The sequence below is a fragment of the Maylandia zebra genome, linkage group LG20 (genome assembly GCF_041146795.1).
Source record: "Maylandia zebra isolate NMK-2024a linkage group LG20, Mzebra_GT3a, whole genome shotgun sequence".
Lineage (NCBI taxonomy): Eukaryota > Metazoa > Chordata > Actinopteri > Cichliformes > Cichlidae > Maylandia > Maylandia zebra.
In genome coordinates this window covers 18,083,931-18,110,919 of record NC_135186.1, presented here as the reverse complement: position 1 = coordinate 18,110,919, position 26,989 = coordinate 18,083,931, and the positions used below count along the sequence as shown (strand labels likewise).

Here is a 26,989-nt window from a genome sequence, read left to right as displayed (position 1 = left end):
ATTCTTAGGACTGTTTTGCTCCAGGTGAGTGAGGGAGTGTGAGCAAAATGATGAAATGAACAGTCTGGTGTCAGAGAGATTCGCCAAATAGAGGCAGAGAGAGGGAGGGAGGAAAGAAAGAGAAGGAGTTAAAGAAAAAAAAAAAGAGGATGTGGCCGACAGTAAAAGATGACTGGAGGGGAGTGGAGCTCTCTGTCTAATTATAGATCCTGCTGTGAGTTGGCTGAGGCAGAAGTGCTACTGGGGCTTTCACATTGCCGGATATTTACAAGACAAACACGGGTATGTGCCACTGACTTTTTTATTGTTACTTCCATGTGTGTACTTGTGCATGCGACAGTTTGGGTTTTTTTTAAGAGAGAGTACGGTGAGGGAAAACTTGTACGAAATTCACTGGATACCGCGCACTAGAACCCTGCTGTGATGTGTGCGTCTGAGAGTGTGATGACTGACCTCAATCAGCCCAGCTTGTGTATTAAAGAGAGCGGTGCAGAAAGTTAAAGAGCTTCTTTCTTGCGTTGTTTAATTCTCAGCCCTGTGTCTCACTTTTCTTTGATACTGCACTACTGTGCTTCGACAGTTACTACTAAACTTTTTTTAACAGCGGCAGCACAGTTTACGTGTGTGTGTGTGTGTGTGTGTGTGTGTGTGTGTGTGTGTGTGTGTGTGTGTGTGTGTGTGTGTGTGTGTGTGTGTGTGTGTGTGTGTGTGTGTGTGCGCTCTTGCTGATCTCACACACATCAGCACTGGATGTTTATGGAAACTCGTTGAGGACTTGGGAAACTGGACCCTCAGTGCATTATACATCAACCTTCTTCTATTACACACACACACACACGTATACTGACATAACCACACACTTGCAGTCCCATCTGTTTGTTACACACACACACATGCACACACACCTTTTATACACTTAAATGGTTTTGGGATGACTGCTCTGGTTGTTTGCACGTGCCAGCGGTTCCTGTGAGGGAATGGTGGCAATATTAATCGAATGAAATCAATCAACATGTGAGATTTTTAGCGTTTACTTCAACTTCCATGTGCCCGCAATACTATGCAGTAAAACCTGCCTTTGACATAGTTTTCTGCTGCTATTATCGATGGATGGTTCTGGTTGAGTCAGCAACATAGAGGAAGGTTTAAAATGCACTTCCAGCATAAAGTTCAGATTTTTGGTTTGGCAAATAAGGAAGTGAGAAGTAGTAGGATTTCAGGAATATACGTTGCACGAGTGTGCAATTTAGCATCGAGGGAATTTCTAGTAGTAGCCTAGTATAGATCAAAAGTCACGCTGCTAAGTGCTGTCATTTGCCAGATTTACATTGCATCAGAAAATGGTGACATAAAGTTTCATAAAGCCACTTCTATTTGTGTCAACATGTGGCTTCAAGAGCTGACCATTTCTCATCCTGCTTCCGATAACTGCTGCAGTGTGTTATTTTAGTTTAGTTTTTGCAGATTATAAGAAGCTGCTTACTTAAGAAGAGCCAGGCTTAAACCCCATGGGTCTGATCGTGCATTTGTTTGCTTTGGATGAAACTGGAACTGTTTTCCTTGGCAAAGCGCTCCAAAGACATGCTGCAGGCTTGGATCAGGAATTCTATGGAGCAAGTATTCACGCGCACATCCTCAAATACCATCACACTAAGCGCACAATGGTTTGACAGGTGTTCAGAGTGTGTGCGCGATCATATTTGACTCCACATTATAAACACAGGTGGATTCTTCTATTACATAAGCTTGAAAAAGCACTGTAATAACATGGATGAATGCCGTCTCAGGCTTAAAGAGAGACTCGAAAATCGGAGTCAAAAGGCAGCCTTCTTTCAGATTTGATTTGATTTGATCTCTGAATGTCGTTGAACCTCTGTTAACTGTGCTTATTCTTTCCTTCATCTGAAAGGTCCTAATTTGCATTGGAGTCTTTTTTTGTGCCTGCAGCTCAACAGATACCTTGCGGTAATGACATTTTTATCTTCTGAAATTAGCTGGTGCCTCTAAAAGGTGTAGTGTGATTTAGACACACACGCATGCAGCAGAGAGAAAAGAGAAGGAGTTCTAACTATATTTGGATGTGTGACAAGACACAAAGTGGTTGTGTGCTCTCTTGATTGTTGACTTTATAGTGAGTGGTTCTCACTTGTGGCACTATTCTGGCTGTCAGCTCTCAGTGAGTGAGAATAACTCGCCTTATCTACACGGTGTTAAAGAGAGGGGACCTCTTCACCTTTCTTGTCTGCTTGTACTTTTTTCGTTTTGTTTTGGGGTTGTTTTTTTTTCTTTCCAGTGTTCCTCAGTTTTATTGCAGCGGCTTTTTCTCTCTCGCCCCATTTTCCACTCCACAAGATGGTTTTGAGGAAGAAAGGGAGAGAGGAAAATACCAAGCGAGGGAGAGAACGAGAGAGAGGCCTTTGCATATCCTTGTCTTACCTGTAAAACCAGTCCAGACTGAGCTGTACACCAGTACAGAATAAAAGAATAGAAGAAGGGAGGACTCAGATGTAAGGGATTACCCAAAATCACTTGCTGTGGAAAGGACTCCTTGTCTCTCTCTATCAGTCACACACATCTGGACGCACCCATTTGAATTTCATGTTGTCTTCATTGAGGACATGCACCTAATCTACATAATCTGCCTGATAATTCAGCACATTCCCAACGGTTTCTGCAACTAGGCGAGCAGTATCGTACTGCACCCTTGGTAATTTTCATAATGACACACTGACACTCCCACACGTTCTCACTCGCACAAACACACTCACTGAATGTAAACCTCTCAGTTGAATTTGTCTGTCTTTGTTTCACAAAGAGCTTAGCTGTGTGTCACCGTTAAATCCAAATTTCAAAATAAAACGTAACCTATTACAGTGTTAGGTATGTTGAAGTTTTAATCTTGGCAACAAGAAGTCTTGGAGTTCTGTGCACATTTAAACACACAGAGTAGTTACTTTGTTACCCTTGACTGGAAGATGTGGGCACCGTTTTGTTTTAGTATAAAAGTCTGCCGATGCTGAATGCACGACCACGTTGTTTTCTGAATGTTGGTCTCAGATTTAGTGTAAGGCTAAAAAAAACACATTAACAAGAAGCACAGCTCACTCTCTGGGCAGTATTTACTGTTAAGAAAACAGTACTATCGTTTATATATATGTGTGTGTGTGTGTGTGTGTGTGTGTGTGTGTGTGTGTGTGTGTGTGTGTCTCACTGGACATAAATAACTTGACCTTATTATATAGTATTTTACTACTTCAGTATATTTCCAAATAATTAGACAGCACATTCTCTCTCTTGACTGTACTTCCTTTAGTGATATAACATATTTTTGGGGTCAGCTATTAAAAATCATAGTTATCAGGCTTTCAGTAAACATTTTTCTCAAATAAATCATTAAGTCGACCTTGAAGACTTTGATGGATGAAAGTCATATTTTAATGGATAGTTAAGATGACCCCGCCCTACACCCCAGAATTCTTTCCAAACTGTCATGTTTACACACAGAAAGAATGGCACACACACAATTACCACGCATTACCAAAAACATAACCTCTTTGGTACTCCTCCGGAACTTTGGGACAAATAAATACATAAAACCCATCAAGTTCCAAATGCAGTGGGGGTTTTAAAATAAATTTAAAATTAGTTTCTCAACTTTCTTTGGCTTTCATGAGTATCATGTTACTAATGCTCGAAAAAGGACCTATTGCTTAAATGTATGTGTGCATGATATGCATGTTATTTTAGCACATGCATTCCCAGCTCTATTTGCAGAAAATAGCTGTGCTTTTTAAATAAAATCAACATGCAATCATAAGCACAAGGCCAAGATTTGTTATTTCTATCTGAGTGCAACATGCAGATGTAATGAAGTGTAACATAATGCCATTCTTTAAGGGAACTGAAAACACCAGAGCCTCGTATTACTGGGAGAGGCCCCAGAGAGAGAGACTTTGAATGATTTAAATGTGCCTGCAGAAGTTAAACCACTACATGGTGTCTAGCCTTAAAGTCATGTTGGCTTCATGGGCAGCTCATGAGGCATTCAACCATGATGACTACTGAGTCCTATCCGGTTGTTCAGTCTGACGTCACTAGCCGTGTCTGGGTCTAAACTCCGCTGCAGGTCCATATATCAAACGATCACTGTGGCATTACTGAGAGTTGAAAAACTGTCTAAAGTCTTTCATCTTTAATAAAATGATCAGCGTTCTGCTCTACCAGGTGTAACAATTGAGTTTAACATCCAGGCATCCATGAAAACGGAATTTATGACATTTAACGGAGTTAGAAGTTAGCAGGGAGTTAGCTCGCTAGCTTCTATCTAAATACAATATAGCATGTCCTGACTGCGGGGTTTTGGAAACAAATTAAAACGTACAGCTCTGTTATCACTTCCAGCATAAATGAAGACAGAAAACTAAACAGCAGTAACGTTTGTAGGGTTACTGAAGTTGGGCTAGCTGGTATATAATGATGTGCTGCGTGACCGCTAGCGACACAGCTACGTTAGCATAATATAAACAAGCTAACTTTTTTTTTCCACTCGATAAAAGTTACCGTGAGTGTTCTCGGTGGTCAGGAACAAATGTAATCGCATGGCAGGATGCTGTAAAAGGACCAAACTTCAGCCAGGAGAACAACTGAGATAATCCATCCACAATACGAGGTTAGTCATTCATATACTGCTGCATGGGCTGGGCTGTAGTTACATCCTAAGGTTTTAAAAACTGAGCTTAAATAAATGATTAGCGGTAATAAAAGCCGAGGGAGGTCAACAGTGATCACTGACTGTTTTAGGAGCTTTTTGAGATCAAATAGAAGAAAATACATAACATTAAACATGTTAACAACACAAAAGCCATATTAAACGCAGACTACTTTAGACCCGGAAGTAGGATTCGTCGCGTCATCACTGAACAACCGGATACTCCAATGTAAGCACATCACAATACTAGAAATGCAGTAGTTTGTACCAAAACCAGTATAATTACACGATTTTCAACCCCCCGAAATACAAAAACAAAATGATTGTCCTGTGTTTAAATAATTACTGGCAAATGTTTATATCTTGTTAAAGGACAAAGACCAGATATTAGGATGGTTGCGTTTACTTTGGGTCTTCATTCACAGTGAGGTTCCACGCTAACGGCATGTCAGTGCGAGGCTGTGAGTGTGTGTGTCCTGCACTCCCGTTCACATGGGCTTACCGGACAATGTCTGGTCAGGGTCAAGAGTGCTGGAAATCAACTGATTCCAGTCCCCTGGTCAGTCTAGTTTGAATGCAGAGTAACATGTAACAGACGTTCCTTAGAGGTCTGCTGGATATCAACAGTGTCAAATAAAGTTATAGCTTGGTACACAGATTACACATCAGGGAGTAACAAGTTTATAAAAAACTTTTTTACATTGTATTCTGCTGAGATAATTGCGCTCTACTGCCAAGTGATTTCATGTTTTGTAAGTTCTTCATAAAGACAAGCAAGTTTAGCAACATTTGGCAGTAATGAGGATTTTTCCAAACTCTTGAAATTAATAAGAGAAAGCTGTTTTGTGTGTGTGTGTGTGTGTGTGTGTGTGTGTGTGTGTGTGTGTGTGTGTGTGTGTGTGGGTCAGCATTTCATGGACATCTTCGTTGTGTTTTTTTTAATTTATTTTTTTGTTTTTAATTAATTTTTTTTGACAACTAACTAGAAGCTGCAGGTGACATCACTGGGTTACTCTAGAAGAGAGATTGTGGTTTCCCTGTAGAAACAAAGACGTCTATGTAGGTAAATGTTGGAATAGAGTGCCATTTGCTATTTATAACTCAGGAGAGCAGGGTGACAGACACTGGTGTGTGTGTGTGTGTGTGTGTGTGTGTGTGTGTGTGTGTGTGTGTGTGTGTGTGTGTGTGTGTGTGTGTGTGTGTGTGTGTGTGTGTGTGTGTGTGTGTGTGTGTGTGTGTGTGTGTGTGTGTGTACTGTGCCAGCCTTTGTTTCCTTGCACGAGCATGTTCTCCTCTACATTTCCTCAGAATAATGACGTTATTATTCTGTGTTGTCATTAAAGAAAATATGTGTGCATAGCCGCCTGTGTCTTTGTGAATGTGTGTGTTTGCTAAGGGATTTCTATTATTCCAGCCACGGCCGGCATTCGGGATGTCTTTCTGCATTTGTAGCCTAATATGGAGGAAGAGTACTGACAATCTAATACAGTAGGTGAGGTTTAATGTTTGTTCTAGGAGACACAGCACTACTGACATCATCTGTCTTCTGTACTGTTGTGTTCATGCCCAGCCTTGTCGCAGATTGTAAAAATAGTCACCTTCTGAAGAAGTCCATGCACATTATGTAATTATTCACAATGAATAAATCATCCATTTACAAAGCGAATGATGATCAGCGTGAGATGCACAATGTCAACATGGTGCTTTAAATTTCCATCTTCAGTCATTCTGCGGTCACTGTAATAAACTTTAAAAAAGCATCAGCACAGCTTCTTGGCTTAACCAGATAGTTTTGTTGTAAAACTTTAGACTTCTGGCTCGGACGGAATTAAAAGTTCAGACAAAAAAAACAAGAAAAATCTTCCCTCCTTTATTTAAATCTTTTACATTTTCCAAGGCCAACTAAAGGGGCTGGATTGGCTGCTTTTAAAGGTGAGTTTCTGGCCCTCAGGCAGTTTGCTTGACGTTATGTGGTGCACATAAACATGAATGGTCCTGTATTTCATGAAGGGCAGCAAGATTTTGAAACTGAAAGTGTGTTTTCTCTAACTCCTCTGTTAGGACTCGTGACTGAGGTAACCTACAAAATGTAGTAGCTGTCAGACATGCGGTAAAGGACTTCTTTTAACCTAAACCACAATCTTTTCTCAAACCTAACCAAACAGTGAGAGAAAAGGCAGCTTAAGTGTAAAAATATTTATTTTTATGATAGTGTGGGATTCGAGCTGCAGTCTCCTTGGTGAAAGCTGTTTGACTTACCCGACCACCACCGGCTCCTGGCTCGTAAGGTGGTCTTGTTTTTCAGACTGGAAGCAGATCGTTTTGTTTGCACGAATACAAATAAGATTAATTTTGGCGATTACTTTACAAATTCCCCTGAGACTGTGGCGTCTATTCATTTCCCTTTTGCCCATATCCAGTCAAGTGCTGCTATTGGCATCAGGCCAGGCCACGCTGTGAGTGACATTTACTTCACACTCTGCAGCCCGACATCTGAGCGGCACCCAAGATGATGTCATATGAAGTTATTTCATTGTGCTGTGTGTGTGCGTGCACGCGTGCGCGTGTTTGTGCACACATGCAAGTTTAAGCATTAGGCAGGTTTGTGCAATCGGTATTTACTCAAGCCTATTTTGTGTGCAGCTCGTGATTGTGTGTAAATGTTTTTTACCGTACGTGTGCCTGCTTGCTTTCGGAAAGCTTGTTTATGCGTGGGTGGTTATTCAAATGTGTGAATAAATAAACCGACATATGCAGGTGAATGTGTGTCACCTGCTGCAGCATTATCCACATGTGTGGTGAGATATATTTGAATACCTATATGTGCTTACAGCTCTGTCTCTTTTTTGGTTTGAGCCACTGTATATTATTTTATTTATTTATTTATTTTTAGTCATGTGTAGACATTTGTGTCTGTGTGTGCCTCATGGACGGAAACCCCCCACCCCCAAGCTGTTCCCAAGCTGTTCCCTCCCTGGATCTTGTTTTTAGCACTGGGTGAGGCAATCTTTCCCATTGACTCAGCTGTGCGATGCAGATAATCCCAACAGCAAAAAGCATGGAAGTGTGTGTGTGTGTGTGTGTGTGTGTGTGTGTGTGTGTGTGTGTGTGTGTGTCGTGTGAGTGTTGGTAATGAAAGACCTACACAGATGCCATAAATGCTTCAGGAATGCTGTTTCTACTTGTTGTGTTTACATAAACCCAACTTTCTTGATTCCTGTGTCAGTTTCTTATTATTCCTTCACTTTGGGTCTTGGTGTACTGCATTGGGCATCAGCTTAGGTAGTTGCTGAAGAGCCTTTCATGCTTTCACTGCTGTAGTTTCAAATCCTGTTGTAATTTGTCCCAAGGTTCCTGAAAGCTATTTCAAGCACAGATCTAGAAGGCCCAAATAATTTTGTGCTTTTCCGTTTTTATTGTAAAGCAATTTATATAAAGCCTGCTTCATAGCGACTCCCATGTGCTCCTTGAAATCCTAAATGTTTGTTTTTTCAGCACTTCCCACAGAGCATCAACTGTTCCTCATTGAGGATTGGGCAAACTGTCTCTCTCTCTTCACTTTATCCTTGCCTTTTCCCAGATTCCTCAGTGGCAGTGGCAGTGTCGCGCACATCCTTGCTGTTTCCCATGGATCTCAGGGTGGGAGAGCGGGGGATGCGCCCTGGTTCGGACACGGTGCTCCTCACCCCGCTGCACCCGCCTTTACACCTTTCACCATTCTCCCCACAACCTCGCAGCTCCTTCTCCCAACAACAGCTTCACCAGCAAATCCGGGTAAGGGGGAAAAAACTGAGTAAAACCATAAAAGACTTCTTGGGAAAACTTGTGTACAATATATTTATTACACTGCAGTCTTACCTGACTTTTTGCTTTATAAATGTTGCTAATCTGTGTATGTGTTTGGTGGGGTAGTTTAATATGGAACAAAGGAGGCGAGAGCACGAACATCACGAGAAACAACAAGAGTTGCAGCAGCTAAAGCACAAAGACAAGAGTCAACAGAGTGAGTCCACACACACACACACACACACCCACACACAAAATTGGAAATTAAACTCTAACTTTGCTACTCTACAGGTCTCTACAAGACTCCAGCTAATATTTATTTATTTTTTTCACTTTTCATAAAACCATTTCCACAAATTTAAGAATAATTATGGCCCAGAGTACTAATCATGGCCAGAGAGGAAAGTCCCTGCAAGAGATCATCTTCATCTTTGCTACACAGTGTTTCTTCAATTGCAAAGCTGCTTTCTTTGAAGTGAGATCTAAATATAACCTGAAAAAGTGGAGATAAATATAGTTTTGCATCCAGGCACATAAAGTCCCTGGGTCAATATTGACTTGATCACTCCTAGCACCAGCTGCCACCTCGGTGTGCACACTTACACACAAGAATGGAAGCAAACATAGTCTCAGGCCTAACCGGTGACTTCACAGTGCATTGCACACAAATGCATCGACACTCGGAAGCATACATGCATGTATAGTATTTGCGTTTTATTTATGTATTTATTTCCTGCACAACTATGCAAATAATGTCTAGCTGTGAACACTGTGCTTTAGGCAGGGCTTGCTCCTCCCTTCATGCTGATACAGCTGGTAAATGTTTCTGTGGATTTGATTGGTTGCTGTGGCTGATTGACAGGCGCGGTGGCAAGTTCCTTAGTGAAACAGAAACTCCAGGAGGTGATTCTTAAGAAGCAGAAAAAGGCTGAGCTGGAAAGAACAAACGCTAACTCTCTGACTGCACCTCCTGTCCAATACAGGTAACGCAGCATGTGTGAACAAGCAGAACACAAAACACTAAGTGTACAACACAGTCACATCATAATAATAGTGTTATTCTTTAAATGCACTTTATATCGTGAATTTGAAGTAAAGCTGTACCAGGTGTTTACATGAATGGCTTGATGTGTAATTGTTGTTATGTTGTGTTTTTTGCAGAAAGCTGGGCCCTGACCCTAGCATACCCACTCTTGTTTCCTCTTCAACGCAGCCCCCTCATGAGGGTCCAGAGGGCACGCCGCTGCGCAGAGCAGGTGAAACATTTGACGCAAAATCCTATTAAGGAGAAATCTGACGAATACATATCATGGCGGAAGCTATGAATTGACACTATAGGGAAGTGAAAGTGAGTTATGACGTGAAAGACCCGAAGACAGCCTGGTCATTTATCATTTATCATTCAAATAGCAAAGTGAAATATTTACTTCAGTTAGTTCTTTCAGAAGGGAAGAAATATTGCACTGCTCCTGACTTCATGCCAAAACCGGAGGAATCAAAATCTGTTTAAAAAAATAAAATAAAATATATATATATATGTTTATTTTGAAAGGTTGTCTCCAACCTTTCTATCAAAAACTACTGAATAATCTTTACTCAGTCCAGAGAGTAAGAGTTCCTGTGGATTAAGTATTTGGTAACACTAACATTTTCCTGTTATGACACATTGTGAACATTTGGGATTTCATTACATGGAAATTGATTCATTTTCAGCTTTTGCAGTCAGCAAACAGCATGAAGTAATATTCCTTTGTTCATCTCTTATTCACTAGCGTCGGAGCCTAATCTGAAGGTGAAAAACAAGCTGAAGAAACACCTGAATACCCGCAAGAGTCCGCTCACCCGCAAAGACAGTGCCCCACCCACTGTCAAGCACAGAGTTCCTGATACACTGGGTAACCTTACAGACACACAAATGCAGCAATACATAAGAGCGCTGCATTATTGTAGCCGTAAGCTGTTCTCAATTATTACCGATGCGAGCAACGTTTTTCATTTGTTCATTTTTGTTTTTTTGCCTTGTTTGTTTGTTTTGTACATGATTGTTTGATTGATCTGCTGTGATGTGATTGAAACACAATCGAGCTTCATAGTCAAATATCAAACTCACCTTCTGTCTGTCTGTCTGCAGACTCGTCCCCGAGCAGCAGCAGCACTCCAGTCTCTGGCTGTAGCTCTCCTAACGACAGTCTGCCTAATGAGAATGGACTGCTGCCATCTGCAGGCGGCCTCTCACATGAGGTTTGACAAGAAACACACACACACAGTGCTGTTGAGTCCTCTCAGTTTTACTGTATTAACTCTATCTAAGTTGACGTAATGATATTAAGTTATTTTCACACTTGTTTTAGTAAAATAGTAAAACAGGCATTTTGAGCAGGGTTAAAAAGTTGTTTTCCATGCATTGGCTGCTGCTGAGATGCTGGGTAATGATATGTTTAAATCCATAAGAGTATGGGAACACTGTTTGTCAGCTGTTTATACATAATTCATTTAATCATCAAAGTCAAAACAAAGCAACCTCTGTCACACCTGCTGCGAATGTCTGACTCATGATTTCCCAGTGTAGAGGCAGCTAGAGACAAAACATTAGCTTAGGTTTCATTAGACCATGCTGGTGTAGAGTAGCTCAAAACAGACTGAAATTATTCTAAATAATAACATTTTCAGTTATTATTAACAGTAGAAAATGTTAGACAGTATACCAGCTTTGGTTTAAAATGTGAAAATCAGTTTGTTTGTTTTTTTCACATATGGTGTAGATTAGGAAAGTTTATTTTCATCAGCACAGTTTCAGTTGGATTTCAATTTTACATCATGTTTATGTTTGGTATTCTCAGGCCCAGAAACTGCTGCTCAGAGATGGTACTCTAGCTAACTTCACCATCCAGAGTCCCTCCACCCTGCCCACCATCACACTGGGACTACCGGCTAACTCGAGGGTAAAAACTGAACTCATTTCTTACCTCTGCCAAGAAAGTTATGTTTCTGGTAGCGTTTATGTGTGTGTGTGCGTGTCATTTTGTCATTCTGTCTGTAAACGCGACATCTCGAAAGGTTTTGGATGAATTCTGACTGAACTTTTTAGGGGTGTAGAGCAGTTTCATGTTAAACATCTGTTCAAGGTCAACTTGATTATTTGTTAATCAAAAAGTGACAAAAAGCCTTATAACATAGAAACTGTGATTGAAGTTTTAAATATCGTGACACATTTGACCTCTGACCTCACAATAGATTGATATGAAGGTGAAAAGTCATAATGCGATATAGAGCTATTTAAAACTATGTTTCTTAATTTCCTTGTGTGGGTGGGTTAGGGTTGGCTGTAGCTCAGGCGATGGAACTAATCTACTACTGGTAAGGTTCATGCTTTGATCCCTGGCTGCTCCAGACTGCTTGCCAAAGTATCCTTGGGCAAAATACTGAACCACATGTTGCTCTCTGATGCATCCATCAGAGTGTCGATGTGTGTGACTGTTAGCTAGAAAGCATAGGAAAAAAAGTGGTTTTATGATTGGATGTGAAGGGGTGACTAAGTCATGTTGTAGGTAGGAGTAGAAAAGCACTACATGAGAACCACTCCAGTTACCAGTTTGTATTGACAACATACAGGCATACAGGGAATGTTATATAAGGATTCTAAATATCATATTAATTATTATGACTTTGTTATGTACATTAAGGTAAAAAAATTAATGTACACTGTTTCTGAATAAGGGTTTTTTTTTTCCTTTGCTATTTATTGCTAAACATTAAAAAAAAACTTAACAGTAAAATGAATGCTATATATTTACTATATCCCAATATATTATAAACCGTATATTAAAAAGGATTTCAGCAAGGCAAATAACAAAAGCCTGTACTTTGTATTTGTTCTTATGGCACTCCAAACTTCTGAATGTAAAGAGAACAAACAAAACAAAACAGATATATACAAAATACTTCACTGTGTCCTTGAAAGTAAAGGCTGCGCAGAGAGTGAGCTGATTTGGCGGAGGTTTGCACTATTAAATTTGTGTTATAATAAATTATCTAGACTCAAATCTGAGTGTTGAGATGACTGTGCAGTGCAGTCTGTAGTGTTACAATTAACCCAAGTCACATCACAGTGACTTCAAAATCTCTCTGAAGTGAATGAAATAATCTCTGTTTCACATATCCTGTTTTACAAAGGAAGTAAGTCAATTAAAGGAAGCTTGATTCTCAGGAGTTGCTGTTTCACTATGACCTGAAACTCTGGCTTTCTGACATTACAGCGTGATGAAATTAAAAGACACTTTAGGCGGTTATGTCACTTCCGCTTTACATCAGTGTCGTCAGAACTGATCAACACAGAAATGTTTGTCACAATGAAATGTGTGTTGTTATTTGTTGTCCTGTGAATTCATCCGTGTTGAACGTAAACTAGTGTGTTTGCTGTGACTACAAAGTTTTTTTTCAACTGTGTGTGCAGACTGAAGGAGAGCTGTCCTCGCTGAAGGTCAGCCGAGTACCCGTGGTCACTGCCGGCGGCTCTTCAGTGTTCCTCCCCCTCAGCAGAGAAGATCAGGCAGGGCAGATGAACCCACACCTACCTGTCATCATCCTGGAGCCATCTGGACTGGTCCGCACTCCGCTACTCACCGGTGAGACTCTGCACTCATCCACAGTGTTGAGGCAAAAGCTCTGCAGTTCACAGTTGAAAAGTTTTCATTTTAATGTTATGTGTGATTTATTTGCTAAACTACATCAGCATTAAAACAGAAGCACAACGCTGCAAAATATGCACATCCATGGTATTGACAGTTGTGTAACCCTGTTATTAGTTTTAGTGAATGAAATGTTACAGCACCACCTGGTGGTTACATTGGGAATGCACTTTTGTTGACTTTCAGACTATTTTTAATCTCTCACCTTTTTTGTGTGCTTCATTTGAGTAACTTTTCTTTCTTTTCATTTTGTTTGAACGTATGTCTTTGCTTTCACGCAAGTGAATTTCCTCTTTATCACCCTGTCTCTTGGCAGTTCAAGGCCTAGACTCCGTTCCGCTTCAGTTTGCGCAGCCGTTGGACCACCTGTCTGCTGGAGGTGCTCAATCACACAAGCCCCTGAGCAGAGCACGCTCAGAACCCCTTCCTCAGAGTCCCCACGCGCTTCACACACATCTCCTACAACAACAGCACAACACACAACTACTGGAGAGGCTCAAACAGCAGACACACCTGGGCAAGGTAGGAATACATGTGCACCTTTCATTGCTGTTTGAGATCATACATGATCTCCTCTTTGCCACATTTGCATCAAGACTGATAAAACTGGCTGCCTGTAACCTTTTAAACATGATTAAAGGTACACCCAGGTTTGTCATTAAGGGGGGTGTGGGGGAGGCTGAGCCTTTCTTGAGATTGTTTTATTAAGCCTCTTGTCACAGCTCATTGCCCTTCACTCGTTAAATTCACTTTACCTGCGACATCAGCCATTCTGAGCCGTTCTTTTTTTTTTCTCTCTTTTTAATGGATTAAAGTGAACTGAACACAGATTCACAAACATTTTTTACTTTTAAATCCATCTTTAACGTGTGTATGTCCATGTACAGCTGATGTCCAAGTCCAGTGAGAAGCCCAGATTGCATCAGATACCTTCTGAGGATATGGACTCAGAGGACGGTGGCGGGACGTCACCCACGGAGCCAGCCTATCACAGCAGAGGGCGGTCAGAGTCGCTGAGGGAAGTGGAGCCATCAGCATCCAAGACACAAGAGGAGCAGATGAACCTGCAGCATGCCCTCATACTTAATCAGGTTTGGAAACATAGACTACCTTCAAACACACACACACTCTTGTACAAACACAAACAGGTAGTTGGGTAAAACACAACTGTGGAAATTTTTTCTTCATCATCCAGTCCTGTAGATGGCAGCCTAACACTGGCATCTGCATATTTCATATTAGTAGCAACTGAACATTTTTCTTTGTGTAATTTAACTTTTTCTCCTTTTTATTCTTTTATTATTGATAACTATAGACTGTATATCTGATTTATCTATGTTCCCTATCAATTTCTCCCACTAGTCGTTGCTATGGGAACAGCAGAAGCAGCTGCAGCAGCTCCACCGACAAATGGAGACCCTGGCAGTACCTGTGTTGCGTGGAGGCGGCGGGGCCGTTGGTGGCTTGGGCGTCCATCGCCCCGTGTTCCGTACGCAGTCTTCCCCAGCCTCCACCTCTCTCACTCTGCCAGAGAAAACCCTCAGTCTGCCTGCACAAGACACCAGCAGCAAGCCACGCTTCACCACTGGTGAGTCACAGTGTTCTAATGCATATAGCACCTTCTGTGTACAAATTTTTATTATTTTTAGGCTGGGGCTGTATAACATGTCAGATCTATCAAACAGTTGACAGGGTTTTTCCAGATGGTTTCACAAATTATGTGCTGTAATAGCTGGTCTACTCACGAGAGTTAGTTGTGTTTTATTAAATGTAAATCTTTATATTGATATGTTGACAAAAATCATAAGTGAGGAGCATGCTCAGTTAATAGTGGTTAATCTGCAACAGTGGGTGTGTGATTACTGGTGGCAGTTCTTATCAAAATGGCCATCTCGACTAACATGTTGTTATTAATCCTTTTTTTGTACACAGGCCTCGTCTATGACTCTCAAATGCTGAAACACCAGTGTACCTGTGGAGATAACAGCAGTCACCCAGAGCATGCTGGGAGGATACAGAGCATCTGGTCCCGACTACAGGAGAGAGGCCTGAAGGGACAGTGCGAGGTATGACACAGGACGGACGGACACACACACACACACACACACACACACACACACACAGGATATGGTTAGTCAGGTATCATTATTGTTATTAATAAGATATTGATTTCGAATGTATCATCATTTTATGCATGTTATGCTCGTCTTGCAGAGTATCCGCGGCCGTAAAGCCACTCTGGAGGAGCTGCAGTCCGTCCACACGGAGCGTCACGTGTTGCTATATGGCACCAACCCGCTCAACAGGCTCAAACTGGATAACCGCAAACTGGCTGGTACGCTTCACCTCATATTGATTGTGTTTAGAATCATCAAAGAGTAATTTCAAGGGTTTTAGAGTGAAAGAAATTATACTTTTATCCACAAAACGTCCTTTGAATTCAATCCCTGCCAAATGAGTTCATGCAGTGCTGATTATGCCTATCAGAACCAGTCAGATCTCTCTGTATTTGGCAGCGTACTTGGGTTTTAAATCGAGTGATGACAAAATGGATTAATTTTATTCAAACCAGTAAAGGCTGGTTTGACAGAGCTGAAGAGAGATGATCAACAATAGCAGTGAAGACAGAGTTTGTTAGGAGCTGCTTGGAGGCATCAGCAGTGGAAAAATGGTAGAAAGATTTTAAAGAAATTAAGAATATTAAATGAAGATCAGGCATGTATAAGTCTTTTGAGGGATTAAACTGTTAAAAATCTAATGGCAGGGACAAAAACAGTTTATCATCAAAAACAAGTTTTCAGTTCTGCAGTTATTCTCACTGCCAGATGGGGGAGACAAACACTCTGCACTTCTCTTTAAATATTTATATGAAATAAATGTGTTTTGGAAGCGTGTATTTGTGTATGCTGTCTTATACACAAAAATGACATTTATGGCATTATGATAGCTTAATCACAATATGCCTGATTCCTCATGACATAAAAGGATTATACAAGCTTAAAAAACAAAACAATTACTTCTAATAAATGTATGAATGCACAATAAAAATGTATATTTCTCTTTGATTTTCAGGGATCCTGTCTCAAAGGATGTTTGTGATGTTACCATGCGGCGGTGTAGGGGTAAGAAAAACCAACAATACACACCAAGACTTAATGAATGCCGTAGAAAATGCCACAATCGCTGAAATAATGAAAGTCAACACTGTTTCAAAGAAAAGCAGCAAAGACACGAATATTACAAAACAGACAGAAATAAAGAGAATATATTAGAGTGGAAAAGAGACCTGGCTCAGCCCTGCGCTAACATTTGCCTGACAGTCCAAGTCGAACCATGACAACTCAGACTAATGAGAACAACATGTCCAGGACCCGGGATGAAAGGAATGCCTTAGATTTCATCGTCTGAGCCAAATGCAGTTATGCCAGGTTGCGAACAAACAGAGGAGAGAGAAAAAAGCCAATGGAAAGAAAAATGACTTGTAAATATAGATCTGTGTTAACATGGGAGAGAAAAGTGACATGTTTACTCTCGAGTCACATTAGTGCAGGAGATTCTGTTTTAAAAAATGAGATTATTTCAGCAGCAGCGACATAAACTGTGTAGTTTTTAATGCTTCCTTCAATGCATACTGATCATTTGTATTTTTGGATCGGCAGGTTGATAATGACACCATTTGGAATGAGTCGCACACCTCCACGGCGTCACGTCTGGCAGCAGGAAGTGTCGTGGAGCTGGCGTTCAGAGTGGCCAAAGGAGAACTAAAGGTGAGACTCAAAACTCTGCAGTCATCTAACGCTGTGTGAAAGAGACAGACCACAGATGGACAGGCTAGTTTCAGACATGTAGTTTTGTTTGCAAAACTACATGTCGGAAACTAGTAGTTTCCGACATGTAGTCACCTGCGCATATAATATACCGCATCAGTGTATAATATACCGCATCAGTGTATTACACTGGTATAGTAGAGCTAGCTAACAAAGCTAGATGTTACACTTAAATAGTACAAACTGCCAAAATTATAACATTTGTTGGGATTAAAAATGATCTATTAAGAGATCAGAAAGCTACTTCACTCCTATAAATGCAAAGAGCACTGATGTAAACCATCCTTCCTTACGTGACCTCTATCAGTTAGCTTGAGCCTAGCAGGGTTTTTGACAGTAGCATTGTACCTTTTTGGGCACGCGTGAGTCTTTAGTCTTGTGTGCCAAAGATCGTAGGTTCTGAACAGCTCTGTTAAAGTTTACCATGTCACAATGCTAATTAGTGGCATCTATCTCTTCTTTGCAGAATGGCTTTGCTGTTGTCAGACCACCAGGGCATCATGCAGACCCCTCCAATCCCATGTAAGTGTGTGTTTGTGTGTGAGTCATAGTTGGTTTTCCTGTTCTTACTGCGCTGTCAGCACGTCCTCTGTGGATGATTGTGAAAGAGGAAAAAAAACTGACAGAATATAATATTTTTGTGGTGGGGGTTTGTTTACACGATGTTCTTTTCTTTTTTTTAATTTAATTTTTTAAGCAATATTTGTGCATCAATAACTTTTGCAGGACTCTTTACCCTGTTAAAGAGTAAATATAGTTTGTCTGATTGTATGCTAGGGACAATTTTCATGGTTCAGAATGATTTGGAGACCAGTCGGATACCTTCTTTTAAACATTTGTATTAGTACTGAACACCTTGCATGTCTCTGAAACCAAGAATAAGGAAATGGCAAAAGTCAAAATCACACAGGTCTTTTCATTAACCAATTACCTTTACTTTTTTGTCAGTTAAAGATTAAAGTCTTTATATTCTTTGTCTTTAAACATTGGCTCTGTCTCTGTCTTTCAGGGGTTTCTGTTACTTCAATTCTGTAGCTATAGCTGCTAAACAGCTCCAACACAAGCTCAGCGTCAGCAAGATCCTCATTGTCGACTGGGTAAGACTTCCTGTTAACTGTGGCCTCATTTTACTGTGTGATACCCATCCCCTTAGAACATGACTGTGGCAACTATTGTGCTAAAGTAATCTCTCCTCATCGCCGTGGCTAGGACGTTCACCATGGTAATGGCACGGAGGAAGTATTTTACAACGACCCCAGTGTTCTCTACATCTCACTTCATCGTTATGACGACGGAAACTTCTTCCCCGGCAGTGGGTCTCCCGCTGAGGTAGGTGACATCCAGGACTGTTTGCTTCCCTTTTGAGAGAGTAATGCTATCAGAGAAGAATGACATCAATTGTCTTTGTTATTTGGCGTTTAGGTTGGATCTGGAGCTGGTGAGGGCTTTAATGTGAATGTGGCGTGGACAGGAGGACTGGACCCACCCATGGGAGATGCTGAATACCTCGCTGCATTCAGGTAGAGCCAACTCTGGCTGCGTTTACAGCACAGTGCAGCTAAATGGGTGACAAATTAAAATATAGTGATGGAAACCTCCCTGAAATATTTCTCTTAAATGTTCAGTTGGGTTGAATGAAGGTTGCCTTGTTGAATAAGATACATGATTCACATCATTACTTTCCATTGGCCTCTTGCGCCATCCATGGAAATATCTGCGTTCGCCATGCTTTATTACACAGAGTTCTTTATTCGTTAGCTTTTTCATGGAGACTGGAAATATATCAAAGTGTAGAAAGAATGAACATTTATAGGTATTTTCTCTTTTCCTGTATGACAGTAGTTTTGATTGATAAGGACAGTGTCATTTAGCACAAGTGTAATCAGTAGATTTCTCCCATTTCCTCTAAACTGAGCCACAACTGAAACACTGAAGTCGATCAGAGACTCAGCTCCCCGCTACCTCTGACGTACTTCTTGCGTAATTAATAATCCTTGTCATTTGGAGAGCATGTGTCTAGCCCTCCCTGTTTCCAATAACTTCAGATGGTTTACAGTAAATGGTCTCCAGGTCTTGTGTTTGACAGATTGCAAACCGTTACTTCCTGCTGGTGGGTTGGATAATTGTCATCGGTGGGAGTTTAGCACCAATAAAGTTTCAGTCTTGTGGGCTCTTTGGTTGTCTAGTGCTTCCAAGCCCCAAGGAAACACTGGCAACCATGTGGTTACTGGAAAAGAGGCACAGTGGTGAGCTCAAAGACATAAGTGGGGGAACTCTGCATATATGCATGTCCACAAATGTTTAAACCCAAACACGTAAGATCAAACATATTCAAGTACGTATCAGGTGGATCGGTCATAATCCGGAAACTCAGGAAATGACAAAATAGCCGTGCGCCTTCAACAGTGATCTACCAAAATATTTAGTTCTGACTGTTTACTCCCCATAATACACAAGCTCACTCTGTGTGAGTTTTATTTATGCAGTGCTCCTTTAGTTCTAGAGCATTTCTAAAAGTGCTTGTTTTAGGACTGGCTCTTAGTTTTATTTGGATTTTTGGGTTTATCCGCACATTGATAGTCAGAGCATGTCTTATATTCCAAGGGCATATGGTGACAAAAATACTTCTGTGTCGAGTGTGAAGAGAAACATTACTGTAAGTTCAGTTTGAAATTTTGTTCCCTTTAAAGCCGGTGGATCTATTTTCTGATCATTTGTATTGAGGTTTGGTCCCTTGACTTCAGTGTTTTAATGCCGTCCCTAACATTCAGGACGCTTTTGATTATCTGGGATGTTTGTACCTTCTAGAGTAACATGATTAAAATACTGATCTCTTTTTTTCAGATTTAAAACAGACTTAGTTCTTTAAAAAAATATGATCACTAACAAAATTAAATTGAAAGGGTCTCTAAAGTAATCAGATCTTACTTGAGAGGAGCGCGCTGACTCATCTGCAGTGGACACAGTGAAATTGCTTCAGAGTATCATCTTTAGTACATAACACAGATCTGGACCTAATAGAACTTCTAAGTAATTTTCTGTTTTTCACTCTGCCTGGAGCCCCATGAGGACAAAAGATCACGACATCAAAGCTTTCTCAGATAATTGCCTTCTCAGTTATTCAAAATAATACTGATGCTAATATGTGAGCTTTTCGTATATAAGTTGCAAAACTTCAGAAACTCACATTTCTTCCATGTGCAGTGAAGTATGGTGCACCGATTTTGAGACCCACCCATTCAACACCACTGTAGATTTACTACATATTTGAATTATTCTTATTGTGAAAAAAGTAGATCTTTATTTAGAACGTCAGGCTAATCGAATCAGCCTGCACGTCTTAAATGTAGCCGTGAGCTCATTTTTCTGACAGTGTTCAGAATAAATAAATAACTGTGCTGGATTTCCTGATGAGGATTAGCTGGAAGTATTTTTTTAGCTATTTTGAAAGCAAATGTTTATAATTCTATTATGATTAGCCTGTAGGTCAACATAATCCCTGTTTAAGCCCTAATGGAGAGGTGCTTTGCCTGAAAAACTTTTTAAAAACCCCAACTCCCTCACCACTCAGCCACCCAGCATTTAAAGCGCTATGAATGCGCTTTGTAATTAATAAAGTTTTTTTTTGAAAGCATCGAAGGGTTTGTGGAAAAACACAAAGTGCCGGCGCTGTTTAATAGAATCCATTTTATGAGTTAAGTTTGCAAGCGCTTAGCTGCAGAGGGGGAGCTTTGTTGTATTTTCACCTTATCCCTCACTCACCCTCCCCACCCTTAAGTTTTCCATCACCCCAACCCTCACCCACCACCACCCAGCACACATTCTCGCCCTCTTCCTGTCCTCCCTTGATTGATCTTTAATAACCGTCCCCTCCTCTCCCCAATCCTGCCCTCCCCTCCTTTCTTCCATCTTTCCATTAGTTTGTCTGCAATCTCTCTCTCTGGGGGGACCGTGGCAGCTTTAATGGCTCTACAGGGGAGGTGGGGTTGGGTTTTGCGGTCAGGCGTGTGGGGATGAGTGAGGAGTGTGCGCACGCTTTTGATTCATATCTGCATCGGTGTGATAAAGCTGAGGCCTGCTTTATGAATTACAATTTTTGGACGAATCAAAGCACCGCTGATGTGCGTTTGCATCAGTGCACGTGCGTGTTTGCACGTGCACGCTCATTTTGGAATGTGTTTGTTTTATCTCGGCGACCTTATTTCTCTCTATGAGCTCATGTTGTCCATCTGCACGCAGTCATGTCAGCAGTATGCATTTGGATATGTGCGCCTCTGTGTCTGTGTGTGCGTGTGCTTGAAGGGGGAAGGAGGGGAGGTCTCCAAAGTCCCCAGGCAGAATAATGAAGGTAAATGGATCCCAGATGGACTGTTTTTCCTCTTTTTCCCTGTGTTGTCAATGACGTGAGGAGAGTGACAAGCCTCTAATGGGAAACAGACTCGCACGCTGCAGCTTTGAACTTCTCGCCGACAGCATCGAGTCGAGCTTCTCCCCGTCTCCGGACAGTACTACTTTCTTCCCTAACAACAAGAGCATTAAGGACAATTTCATCTATTGGAAATCCACAAAGAAGTTAGCGAGTATAAGAGCTGACAAAACAACAATATGACTTTGTTGAGCTGGCTTGTGTTCCTCGAGCTCTGCAGCTTCTCCCACAGAGGAAACAATAGTTCTTTGTCAGCTGTGCTCGGGCTGCTGAGTCTGGGATCAGCCAGTACGTCGTTTCACTTGTCATGTTAATGACTTCTTTAGATTTAATGGTAAATATTTGTCTTGTGTCCAGTTTGGACATGCCCAGTTGTGTTTGAAAACGGCTATATTTCACTGAATGCTAGGGCCGGTCTTCATAAGCACCCTAATGAAATGAATCCACACCGAAGTGCTTCTGTCAGCAGTTTATTTAAACACTGAATCAACAGAGATGGAGACTAAAGCTGGTTCTTCTTTGCTTTTCATCACTTTGTGTCCTGTTAGTGCAACTTAACTTCCCCCACGATGTTTCAGTGGTGATGTCAATATATCGTTTTTTTTGTTTTGTTTTTCACGTTCATTTTGTGTTAATTTTGTCAATGGTGTTGATTTTTCAAATCAATCAGTGACTCAGTTTCCTGTTGAACTTTATAATTAAGGCTCAAATGTGCACATCAGAATCTATTGTCCTATTCCTCGACAGCAATGTGTTTCTAACAACTGTAGGCGCATGTTACAGCCAGGAAAATGACACAAAAGTACAAAACACACAAGATATTTGAGTAAAATTACACACTCCTTTGAAGACTGTATTGGAAACCAGCAGAGTCCCCTACAACCATCCCTTCCCAGTCCCTTGAAGTCATTATGAACTCTGTGTGTTCATACAGGTCTGTGGTGATGCCGATCGCTCAGGAGTTCTCTCCGGATGTAGTTCTGGTGTCAGCCGGGTTTGACGCCGCCGAGGGAAACCCCGCTCCTCTAGGAGGCTACAAGGTCTCGGCCAAATGTAAGAACAGTTTCCCACCGCCGACTGCACTTGGCCTTATCTTTTGTCTTATTTGTAGCAGGAGACAGTGAAACTTTCTGTTAAGACCCTGAGTGTCTCAAGATATTTGAGTTTCTTGAAGCTCATGTTTAGCATGAACAAAAGAGCAGGATTCAAGTTCCTTCTACTGTGTCTTGCTTCACTGCTGATATTACCATAATTACAGTAATTAGTAATTGGTATGTTGCTGTGGGAGGATCTACGGATGAAAATATGCATTTGTTTTTGGAGACTATTGGAAATTGCAACAGTTCACCTGCTAAGCTTTGTTGTCATTTAATGTTAACAACTCTGTGTGCGTGTTTGTGTTCGCCGCAGGTTTTGGTTTCCTGACCCGTCAGCTGATGTCTCTAGCAGGAGGCCGTCTGGTTTTGGCCCTTGAGGGAGGTCACGACCTCACAGCAATCTGTGACGCATCTGAAGCCTGTGTCAGTTCACTCTTGGGCATACAGGTATGACTAATGGAGTTCTTTACTAGTGTTTGTTTTTTTTTTGTTTTTTTACAGTTAGCTGGAGCACAGTGTCCCATTTTTTACTACAGTTAGAGGGACTTGGTAGGGACAGTGTATCTCGGAGTTCGTTATTCTTTCATTTTGTACAAGTGTCACTCGTCACATCATGGATCAGCTACCACAATGTGCTCACTGAAGTGGTGCTTCCATTTCAATAAACATAGTGCCAAGTTTTGACAGAATTGATCACAGTCCTACTTTACCAGCAGATGATCAGTGCTGAAATTCTTTCCAGGGTCAGTTGAATTCTGGTTTATTGTCAGGATGTTAAGACTATTTTTAAAGGTCTTGCAAAACAGGCAGGCTAATGAAACATTCTCTGTTTAACCAGTTTGTGCATGTGTAAGCTTCAAATGAAAAATAAATAATGTCTTTTCAATTTGTAGAAATTAAATGATACTGTCGTAGCCATTTTGGTTCTAAAGATGGTGTTTTGTTGTGTGTTTGTCCTGTAGGAACCGCTGCCGGAAGATGTCCTCCTCCAGAAGCCCAACGCTAACGCAGTCCGCTCCCTACAAACTGTCATACAGATACAAAGTGAGCAGCGCTTATGTTTCATCCTCTTCTCTGCATTTTTATTTCAGTTGTAATCAACACTTAACCAGTGGATATGATGTCAAAACTACAATGTTGAAATTCGCTTGACATTTTTGTTACGTCTTGTGTGTTTGCAGGTCAGTACTGGCAGAGTGTGAAGGCCTACAGTGGATCAGTGGGTCTGTCATACATGGCTGCTCAGAGCAGAGACTGTGAGGAAACGGATGCTGTCAAGGCTTTGGCCTCGCTCTCTGTTGGAGTTCTTTCAAGCAAGAGGTACAGTGCATGGATACAAACACACACAGTCAAAAATCCCACTTCCTTCCTTTATATTGATGCAAACTCTCCCAGGTCTCTGCTCACATGTGCTTTTCACACTTCCCTCCAGCCTCCCTGATGAGCCAATGGAACATGACAGCGACTCCATGTAGGAAAACCCAACCAATCACCTCGCAGAACGTTCAGAAGCCTCAGATCTCCCGTGTTGTCATATGAACATGAAGGGGACACATATTTTCAAAGCCACTGAGCCCCGACCTTCTTCACACATACGCAGGCCAACTGAGACACAATGCTGAACCTCTACAGACCCGCCGTTTTGAGCACCTCAACCACTCAGCTGAAGCCAGCAGCTGAGTAACCTTCTGAAACCTCACCAAAGAGCAATACAAGTTGATTTCAATAGTCTTCTCATGTCTTCTTACTGACATTGGACCGTGTGTGTGTGCGTATTGTCAGGGCCACAGCCCTGTTACCACAAACCTTTGAGGATCAGACCAAAAATCAGAAGTGGACATGAGCTCTGATTCCTCTTTGAGCACCAGCAGCTGTTTTTGGTGCCTTACCTTTGCCTTAATACCAACATCAGAGGGAAACTTCAGATCATAAATTCTTTCTGCCACATTGCTTCTCATATCAGACTCGAACTGAGTGGGATGAAAAACAATGCAGAACAAAACTACTGTATACCATCAGGTAAAGGCGTATATGCTTGATGGACACGATGCAAACGTAGCACCATGAAGAAGTGGCCCCATCATTAAGAAACAAGATTTAAAAAAAAGAGAGACCTAGTTGCTGCGTCTGCTATAATGATGTCATTACCTACAATTTAACCACTAGAAGAAGACGACAAAGCAAAGAAGAGGAAACAAAGACACAAAACAAAGAAAGAACGGGCAGTTCTTCATTGTTTTATTGCACTGTTCATTCCATAATGTGAACCATGAGAAATTCCAAAGCTCTGGGAAAGAAAAAAACAAACTTCTCCTCTCTGTAGATAATTGAAAGGTTTTTTGAAGATTTGGATGAAATGTTGTTTGCTATCTTTTTCCCACTCTTCATCTGAGATGTCTTAAATGTTCTCTGACTGACTGTGGACACGTCTGGGCTGAAATACTGTAGAGTTTAATTCATCTGAAAGTAGGCAATATTTTCAAAGCAGAATTATTATTTACTGCTGTTCAGTGTCTTACATTCATGTGCATTTAAAAGCCCACACACACACACACACACACACACACACACACACACACACACACACACACACACACACACACACAGCAATGACAAACTATCGATGTACCACTAGTATTCAATACTGTGTATTATTGTTTATATTTGAGACTAAAGGAGTGTTCATTCCACCGTGGCACCACTGAGGACCACTGTATTGTTCTATTGTAGTAGCAATACTGTTAATGCACTTAAAGGACATCACCCAAAGAAAATTGCCTTAAAACAGCCTGCACTTGGTGATGGGACTGTGTTGAAGCACTGCAAAGGACCAGTATGGATACTGCTCCCGCAGCGACTTGACTTTTGTAAAACAACGTTTAAACCTGTGGATTTGGATGAACATCACATATGCAGTCTTTTTGTAAATTGTTTGATTTGGTTAATGAGTACAGTGACTTGTTTTTGTTTTTTTTTTTATTTTGTTGAATATTTAGGTCATTATCTATAATCCATCACAGCCTAATTAAGGAAATGAATGCTATGTTGAAGTGAACTTCATTGTGAGAATCTTTTCATTCAAACTGTTATCATGCAATCAGCCTAGACAACGCTACAACACGTCAGTCCATCATCTAAGCTGATGTTTGTAATTTAATTGACATGTTGTCAATCATTTGACGTTTGTTTTTTTTTGGGGGGGGGGTTGGACCACCCTCTTAAAGAAGCATATAAAGGGCTCGGCATTCCAAACAGTCAAAGTCCAAGACTGTATTTCTTCGTTTTTCTTCTAGGTTATTTTGTAGCAAAATCTAGTTTGTTAAAGTATTTTTTTTCCCATCATATGAGGTTTGACCAGTTTCACATTTTGATGACCAGTACTAATGTTTTTAGTTGAGCTTTTGAAGGTAAAGTGTAAAGTTCAGACCTCTGTTAACAGCGAATAACTACTAGAATTCTTAACTGATCAGTGCAGTCACTCTTTAGCTTTGTCTAAAAGTTTTCTTTGGTTTTTTTTACATCCATGATTTGATTGATTGAGCAGCACAATTAGATTTTTTGTATTCCATGATTTTGATGTTTATAAATAACAAAGAATCATTTTTTTAAATCCGGGTAAAATAAACTTTAAGCATTTGTTTTAATCAGACCCTGGGTACACTCTGCCCGACAGGAGGCCTCGGAGCTTTTACCTTAAACAAAAATTACAGTGGACACCAAAATGTATTTTTTTTTCCTTTTTTAAATTTTTTTATTATCCCAATGTTGCTGCATTACACGTGTATCTCAACAGGAATTATTGAGAAAATGTTGCACGGAGGATCGTTGTTCTCCAATAAATGCAGCTGGTATGTCTTTCTTGTAGAGTACCAGAGTATTCTCGACAGCAAAGTGGCAGCATTGAAACGCGATGCTGCGTCTTTCTTAAAAGAAAGTAAAGTATGAAGTCAACGTTATCTGACGTGTGTGCGTGTGTGTGAGAGAGAGAGTGTGTTGTTATTGCATGCACACTAGTACATAATGTGCATGGATTTGCAAGTGTTAAACTGCTTGTCTGTGATTCTGTAAATGACCTCTCTTGTATTATACTCGTGTTTTTGGTCTTATGTAGAGGCCAGTATTGCCTCCGCTCTTAATTCCCTTTATTACTTATGTAATTTGTACCTTCTTCTTAAAGAAAGACACTGTAAATAGTAACTCAAAGACCAAAATACACGTTGCACATGTGCCTTGATGCATTCAGTAGTATGTGTATTGGTAACTCTTAACTAACTGGACGTACAGTAACTCTGTATCTCTAAACATGACATTGAAATCTTTATTTCATACTATTCTTTATTATTTACTTATGTTATTTTCTTACATTTCCTACCATTTGTATGTATAGAAAGATTATCTATTTTGTACTTTTGTCTTTTCCTCTTGATTAAAAAATAATTTCCAGTATAAGCCCTTGA

The 26,989-nt window shown here is 40.8% G+C and overlaps 1 protein-coding gene across 1 annotated transcript; it reads left to right on the top strand.

Annotated features, from left to right (window-relative positions):
• hdac7a (histone deacetylase 7a) lies at positions 1–26,989 on the top strand. Its single transcript, XM_004574953.6, has 25 exons — positions 1–282; positions 8,289–8,482; positions 8,621–8,711; positions 9,357–9,477; positions 9,656–9,750; positions 10,267–10,389; positions 10,626–10,735; positions 11,335–11,436; positions 12,948–13,119; positions 13,499–13,704; positions 14,070–14,273; positions 14,545–14,770; positions 15,115–15,248; positions 15,397–15,517; positions 16,255–16,304; positions 16,842–16,949; positions 17,476–17,531; positions 18,019–18,106; positions 18,219–18,338; positions 18,432–18,529; positions 22,370–22,488; positions 22,846–22,979; positions 23,495–23,576; positions 23,714–23,852; positions 23,965–26,989. Exons 2-25 carry the CDS (start codon positions 8,336–8,338, stop codon positions 24,005–24,007), a joined length of 2,889 nt encoding a protein of 962 aa, XP_004575010.1. The 5' UTR covers positions 1–282; positions 8,289–8,335; the 3' UTR covers positions 24,008–26,989.

Excerpts from the sequence above, each read along its gene's own strand:
- hdac7a (XM_004574953.6), top strand. The coding sequence starts at position 8,336 with ATGGATCTCAGGGTGGGAGAGCGGGGGATGCGCCCTGGTTCGGACACG. Across the intron at positions 11,437-12,947 it reads GACTACCGGCTAACTCGAGG|ACTGAAGGAGAGCTGTCCTC; the intron begins GTAAAAACTGAA and ends CTGTGTGTGCAG. Across the intron at positions 15,249-15,396 it reads GCCTGAAGGGACAGTGCGAG|AGTATCCGCGGCCGTAAAGC; the intron begins GTATGACACAGG and ends CTCGTCTTGCAG.